This window comes from Habropoda laboriosa, unplaced genomic scaffold (assembly GCF_001263275.1).
Source record: "Habropoda laboriosa isolate 0110345459 unplaced genomic scaffold, ASM126327v1 scaffold2, whole genome shotgun sequence".
NCBI classification, from domain to species: Eukaryota; Metazoa; Arthropoda; class Insecta; order Hymenoptera; family Apidae; genus Habropoda; species Habropoda laboriosa.
Genome location: NW_017100190.1, coordinates 3037415 through 3045263, shown reverse-complemented (window position 1 = coordinate 3045263; position 7849 = coordinate 3037415). Strand labels below are relative to the sequence as shown.

General features: G+C 42.3%; 1 protein-coding gene across 2 annotated transcripts in view; it reads right to left on the bottom strand.

Moving 5' to 3' along the window:
- Nucleotides 1-2440: 2440 nt before the first annotated feature.
- Nucleotides 2441-7849, bottom strand: part of LOC108580176 (mitochondrial uncoupling protein 2-like) — a 6614-nt gene continuing 1205 nt past the window's right edge. Inside the window, exons 3-5 of one of the 2 annotated variants that reach the window (XM_017943870.1) lie at nucleotides 6274-6383; nucleotides 4495-4707; nucleotides 2441-3284 (exon numbers count right to left, since the gene is read on the bottom strand). In XM_017943870.1, coding sequence (XP_017799359.1) covers nucleotides 2899-3284; nucleotides 4495-4707; nucleotides 6274-6383 — 709 coding nt within the window. In that variant the 3' untranslated portion in view covers nucleotides 2441-2898. Of the gene's footprint in view, nucleotides 3285-4494; nucleotides 4711-6273; nucleotides 6384-7849 lie in introns of both variants that reach the window. The other variant, XM_017943869.1, reaches the window with a different exon arrangement.

The following is a 7849-nucleotide window of genomic DNA, read 5'->3' as shown; positions in this document are numbered from 1 at the left end:
CAATTAACTCGTATCGCTTGACGGTGTTTTGTACGCTTTGCTTCTTGGGGGGGAAAATTGTGCCATCCGTAACGGGGACCTACGGATCGAAAGAATTTTCTTAAAGCTTAGTTCGTAAGAATTAAATAGATCTAAGAAAGTATATACGGTAGAGAGAATAACGCATTCTTCCTGAAATCGGTAAGTTTTCGGACGCAGGGGTGAATCGAACGAATAAAATGGCGGCTCGTGTTATCCTTAACACGTTCCGTGCCGGACCGATTTTCGGTGACTTTCCGTTCACGCCGCGTGGGTCGTATGCGTCCCATATTGTCCAGACTAACAGTTTTGCTTTTCGCCCTATATCCAATATTTATAAGATTGCAAAAATCATTGTTATCGAGAAAAAGGTAACGTTTAAGATATGCTATAGAGCAAAGGAAAAATTTTTGTTTTAACAAATTATCGCCGTAGTTGCATAGTTTAAGTTAGCGAAATATCAGATGGCCTGAACGGAAAGACCAGAGTGGGGCGTATGCGAGCCACGCGGCACGGAACGTGTTAAACTTAAGAAAATTCCTTAAACTTAAAAACGATAAATTATTTTCTTTTACACATTTCGGCTCAGATTTCATCTCTCAACTTCGTCTTTCGTATCGAATTTCTTCCTTTCTCAATTACCCAGTGTTTGATCAATTCTCGTTAATCGTCAATTCGATTAATTAACGAACGTATACGCCTGAAGAATAGAAAGGAGAAATGGAAATTAGGAAGTGCAGCGAACAACGTTGTCGCTTTTCATCGTAAATTCCGAGCCGCGAGATTATAACGAAACGGCTTCTGTCGCGCAATTAGGGGCAGTCGAATTTTTCCTCACAATACTATACGGTTGAAAGAGAAATTGATCTACGAGGATAGAATCGCGATCGCAACGAACCGGTCTCCGATCGATAACGATTCACGTTTACAATTGTAACAATGTAACAACTAATACTGTGTGGTAGTGAAACTACAGTTACGGATTTCACGAAGATCGAACCGACGAAGCTGACGAATGTACGTTCTTCGAAAAAAGAGAAACCACGAACTATCATCGTGGTCGTAGTGTAAATTTAGGAAAAAAAAAAAAGAACAGAGAAGAAACGATATATTTAGACGACACAGTCGAGAATTAACAAGATAAGAATTGCTCTTTAATCAGGAAACGTACATAAACGAGATGTTAACGTAGCCTTTTTTCAAAAGACAGGCTACAAGTCGTCGATCGAAATCCGATAAAAATTGTGCCCTGTATAATACATTAATTGACCGGAAACGAGATTGTGAAATATCCGCCCGTATCTCTTCGAACATCTTTGTTGCTTTAATTCTAGCGACGATTGCGACAAATCATCCCGCGTAACTTAATACAGAGTAACGAAACAAAAACACGAATTATTACAATAATTATACGTAGATTAATGCGAAGTGGTTACAAGTTACCTCGAAGAATTAATCGGTGTCTACGTGATTAATGGATCAATTGGGTGTAACTTTTATGTCAACAGACCTCGTCTTTTTTTCTTTTTTTTTTCAAAGACGCGTTGAAATCAATTTGCTTCCTTGGAATCTTATTGTCTGTCTGGCGTATCGTAATGCGCGCGTTTGTTATACATACTAGCTATCCATCGGGCAGAAATTTGTTCGTTTTCTTTCTATTGTCCTACTAACGTCTCTAAAGCAGGCTTACATAGTCAAAAATTCCTCTCACTTATGGATTATCGAGAGATTTCTAAGTTCTTCATGATCGTACGTGCACTCCGTTGGAACAAGACTATCGAAGTGTCTTCTCCCTTTTTTTCCCCCTCTAATCCCTATTTAAGTTATACAGCTTTAAATCGAACCAATTTAACGTTACGTCTTAAGTGCGAAAATTTTGGACGGACAATTTTCTTCCGTTTTTTAACGACTTTTTTTCTTCTTTTTCGTGTTTCAATTGTATTTTCATCGGTTCGACCGATCGAGTGCACGCGCGGTCGCATACTACGGAGAAGAAAAAGTAAAGATACAACGATGGATGGGAGAATATAGGCTGCCGTCGTTTGCAACGTAAACTATAAAGAAATTGTGCTTGAAATTCTCCGGTACACAAAATCCCCTGGTATTTTGTATAGAGAGAGAACCGTCTATTGTCTAGATTCGTGCGAACAGTTTGTACACTATGTAACAGCAGCGTGCAGTGTAGCTTTTCGTTAGTAATTATCACATAGGTATACGTGTTAGGTAGAAAATTTGAACAGCGAAATCGATTCGGCAGACGTAACTTCTGTTAGACGCAAGAACGCACGTAAAACGCTCGACCATCGCGTTTCTACGCGGTCCAACAAAGACTCTACGATCTATCTGAAAATCTAGGCAAAAGCCTTCTCTTCAAGCATACGAATATTCATCGAAACAGACTAATGCACTTCTGAATTGAAAAATGAAACCGACACCTAGGGCAGAGAAGATCTTCTACAACTCCAACATCTCCGTCCACTATCTGAAGAAACGATTCGACAGAGAGAGAAAACAATGATAATTCGGTGCTGCTAGTGCACGTGTGAAAAAAAATGACGAGAAGAGGCCATGCGAACGACGGCAAGCAACGAGGGTTATTATTATCCGATAAACGATCAATATCTAAAAATCGATACACGAATTTACGCATCCTCCCATCCCTAAAGCTACACGATCGAAATACAGATTTATGAAGCTGCAGTTAATTAAAACACGGATCGTGTGTGTATGTGTCTGTTTTTTTTTCTCTCTCTCTCTCATCTTTTTTATGCGTGTGTGTTTGTGGTCGTTATGCAGTATGAATCGACGATTCACGAGGACGACGGTTTTTTCTTTGCGGCGTGCAAAGGGTGGAGGAGAGAGAGGGTGGACAAGAGGTGTTCACTGTCCGCCCTTCATCTTCTTCGCGTAGATCTTGAACTGCTCGTACGTGATCCACAGAACGATGTTCCAAGACACCAGCCGCGTGAAGCTGGGCACGAAGCCTTTGTAAAACGCGGACGGGCCTTCTTTCATCATCATGCGAACGGCGCAATCTTTCACGCCCTTGTACTCGCCGGGAGCGCTGTTCATGTAACGCGTCTTCACCACGTCCACAGGACTGGCCGCCAGGGTGGTGCATAATCCTGCGGTGACAGCGGCGGACACGTGACACGGGATTCCGTCGCGCATGTATCCTTTCTCAAGGAGGAAATCCTTGATGATGTCGTAGCAGACGATCTCCGCTACGTTCACGATCGCGTTCCTCGAGATGTTGGGCACGGTACCTGGGAGAAGAGGAATTGTTCTGGTGACTCGTGATTTCATGGCTCTATGAGTGATTTTGCACGTTTGCACGAGCGATAGAATTTTTATGCAATCTATGCAGAAAGTGCAATCTTTTTTTTATTATTTTCTTTCGTACTTCATTTTTCTCACATCGGGGAAAATGTGAGAGTTGAGGGGGTGACGTTTGTGAACCTAACAGTCGACAAATCATCCCGCTGTAACTCTAACGCGATCGTATCTAAAAGTTATCCGAAAAGTGCAATTTTTTAAATTATTTTCCCTTACTCTCCATATTGCGCTATTTTTTCTATTGTACGGCGAAAATGTGTGGTGCAGCGTTAGAAGTGAATGGGAAAGTTATTTGCACTCGCCTAGGAAATAGTTAAGAAAGAAATGAAATTGATCTTTGGGTGCGTTAAATCGAGAAAAATGTGAGCGTTGAGGAGTTGACGTTTATGAACCTAACAGTCGACAAATCATCTCGCTGTAACTCTAACGCGATCGTTATCTAAAAGTTATCCGAAAAGTGCAATTTTTTAAAAATATTTTTTTTTCTATTTTTTCTATTCTACGGCAAGAATGTGAGTTACAGCATTAGAAATGAATGGGAAACATATTTCCACTCATATTTTCCTGGCAAATTACTTTTAAACGTTTCAACTCGCGAAACATCTGTTACAGCATTTCCGAAGTGAAATTCAACCATTTACATCGTTTTGTAAATTTATTTTCAGACAGATACGTGAAAACCTCGATGGCGTATTTCAAGGACTCGAGTCGAAGACCTGAGTGACGCATATGTCCGTCATCCGACGCTATTGTGTCCAAAAAGAAACGTAAAATCGATCCTTTCTGGACATATCAAGTTGAGAAAAATCTCGCCGTAACTCTAACGCGATCATATCTAAAGATTACACCCCGGTGAATCCCCTTCTAATCTCCAGCAAATCTCGTTTCACTCGAGCTTGAATTCTCACAGTGGGATACCTACTTAATTCGGATTAATGGGATCTGCGTAGATACCGGACGACGACGAAAGGCAGAGATTTGAATGGAATAATACAAGATAACGGGGAACGATTTAAACGGTTGAACCGCAATTTGCGACGGATCTTTACACTTTTGCCCCGAAGGCTCTCTGTGTCCTCGTGTTTCTCCATGCAAATGCGTTTCGCCAGTTGTTACGGCTACTTGTTCGCCCCCCCGTACCTTTCCAAAGGCCCCGAGTCCCTTCTTCGGCAGCGATATTCTTGTACGCCTGCAGGGTCGAGCTGTATCTCACCGATGATCGTCCATTACTTCCAGCCTGTAGGCGGACCTTGACGACATCGGTCGGTTGAGCAAAGAGCACCGCCAAGGCGCCTGTCGTGATTCCAGCGGCGATTCGTACGGAGATATTCTTCGATCCGCTCCTGTTATTACCTGCTAAGACAAAAGTCCATGGTGAAAAGACGGTTTTCGGATCGGGTGATTTTTTAAAAGTGTGTGATTTTTTTTTTTCTCGTATATCTTTCACGTTCAAGTCGTTCCGTCTTTCTCGGCAATGTATTGGTTTTCTGAATCTTTTCGATCGATCGAAACAAAGTTAGGACGCAGGGTGGGAGAGATCACGCGCTGTATGCGCGACTCTTTGTTTAATAGCTCGCTGATTTACCCTTCGCGTTACAATCAACGCTTTTCTCGAAGCGACAACTCGAATGTCTCGAAGCTTTTTTTTAGCAATCAACGAGTGTGTATACACGTATCACGACTTCGCTTCTCTACCAGAGTACAATAGTAAGGTGGAGAACTTGGTATCTTCTCGAGGCTGGTACCCGAGATCAACGGTAGACAATCGATGGAGAGCTTTCATTCGTGATTCGTGGCAAGTTTTCCGGAGCACAAAGTGTTCGCGTGAGGAAATAGGCGAAAGATTCGGTTGATCGCGGGTACCTCCTCGCCGACGATTTACACACGAACTTCAGCGAACATCTCGATGCGAAGTGAATAAGAAAAGTGATCCGTTAGAGAGGTTCAGTTACAAATTACGTCGATAAGTTACACGAAAAGGAAACGTTTACAACATGCGGCAACGAGGATGAAAAAACGAGACTCGCGTCACGATTCACGTTTTCAACGTCTGAAACATCTGCCTGCTAAAAACAGTTCGGCGTGATTATACTTTCTCCGTACGAATTAGTTTGATTAAAGTTACACGAGTTATTAATGCGTCACACACAATTGGAAAAAGTATCGAAAACGGACATGCTCGTTCGTATCTATTCGTTCAAGAACGCGATCGTAAGTTGAAAGTGGTACACTCGTTTTTGGCACCAGGTTTGTTCCTTCACTTTGCTATCCGAATCTCCGAATCACAGAAACGAAGAAAAAAATGAAAAATAAAAATAAAGAAAAGAAACACTCTATTGGTCGGATAACGATGATTTCCGAGCGTGCGCAACGATCTCACGAATGATCCAATTTGTACAGGAGGAGGAGAGTACGGAACGAACCTCCTCCCGCCGTAATCTAATCGCTTCTTTCCTCCTCTCTCGCTTCCCTTTTCGTACAGGCGACTCGTGTGTGTGGATAACGACGGAAGATCAACGAAGCGAGACTTATTAAAAAAAAAAAAATTAAATAAAACGAAAAAGAAGAGATGAAACAAAGGAACGTCACATCCGAGACACATTGCATTATTCGATTCGCGGCAATACGGAAGACAGCTTGCCAGAGAGCTTTCTTCTCGTTTATGAAAAAACTGATCGATCATTAAGACTAGAATTTTACTTAATTGTGAAATTTGTTGGAAAAAAAGGCACGCGGCGAGCCAACGGTGGTCGCGATTTTTCTCAACCAACCAGCCATTACTTACGCGTGTGTTACTCATTCAGTGTCACAGAGAGATGGAGCACGTGAGGCTCGCTCGTTCACGCGCGCGTCTCTACTCGGTTATATCGGTATAGGAGGATTACGTAAGTCAAAAAGTTAGGAGTTTGTTGGATGTACCGTCGATGATTCCAGCGTAGCGTGACTTCACCCCGTCGTAGAGGCCCAACCGTATGCTGGCGAAACACATCTGTCTCTGGAGTCCCGCGGACAGACCTCCGTACAGGCTCCTGTAACCACCCTCGCTCAAGCTCACCGCCCTCACAATTTACCCTCAAACGTAGCCCAGGGTAATATTTTTTTTTTTTTATATTTTCAATTTCTTAATTTGCTTTACTTCTTTTTTTTTTTTTTTCCTACAATTGTCTTATCTTTCTTTTCAAACTTTCTATACTTTGCTCGATTTCTTTTCTCTCTCTCTCTCTCTCGCTCTCTCTTTCTCGAATTTGCTCCCCTTCGTTTAGATTGACTTTTGAGATGCCCGAATATGTTACATTTCTTTTTGCGTGTACACCGACATGAAAATTTTCAACGTTTGTCTCTCTTCTTCTCTCTCTCTCCCTTTTTGTTTCTCTTTTTCTTTGTGAAGGGAAGCCAATAAGAGTTCTCTGAAACAACGATCGGAGAAGGACGAGAGAAAAGAGGGATGGCTCGAGGAAGAGCCCAAAATCGATCTCATGTAAAAGAATCGGGAGAGAGCTTGCGCTGAGAGAGCTGGACACGGTTATGACAAATCGTATTCGCGGTTGTGGAAGCGCAACCAAGCAAGGCGCCGCTCTGCTTTCGTATCTTTTCTTTCGAATCTTTATCAGATCGTTGTGAAAAAGGAAAGACTAGCGGCTGAGCAAAGGCAAAATAAACGGAAGCAGAGAAAAATAAGACTCGAAACAAGAAATAAGAAAAGAAACATTTTTACACGGATCGGGAGTTTTAGGCGGCGACACGTGGTGCTTTCCCTTATCAACGAAACTTTCCAACATTAAACGACGATTACACCTTATCATCTGTCTATGCATCAGCGAACAATTAATCTTCCCCGAAGAGAAATGCACACGAATCGTCGTTTATTGCCGTGATCTTACGGGGAATAAAGTTGGAAAGGCACCTCGTGCCCCAGAGAGAGAAAATAAATAGTTAGAGAATGGGAGTGCCATTGACGCGTTCCCTTATCGAATAAGTGGAATTATCGAGGTAACTGTGTCACGTGTGTGACTCTCGGTATTATGTAACTCTACGTTGGTTCAACGAACAGAGTCGATGGCACTCCGTTGAGAATCGAGAACCAAAGCTGTACATGTATAAAGACGAAAAAATAAGAGAGGAAAAAGAAAACAGAGGTTAACCCAATTAGCGTTTGGAAAGAAAGTATAAGTGTAAACTGAAGTGAAATGCCAGTGCGTCAGCGGTTTTTATCGAACTTCTATGTCGCGATCTCGTTACTGCGATTATCGTTATCTCTCGATCTCCGGTGGCGTCGTTGTCGACAACCATAGGAATTTTAATCACTCCAATGCATGTGATATTGAGCAACGTTACGTGTGTACACTTTCTTCGTCCAATTCTGTCAATTGAGCACGAACGAATTACACGGTTGTAGCACGATCGTGTGATCCGTTCGATTATAATTAGACCTGGCGAAGTGCAGAGGTGGACGACAACGACGATGGCATTGATCGACGCAGAGTAGTTTAGCAAA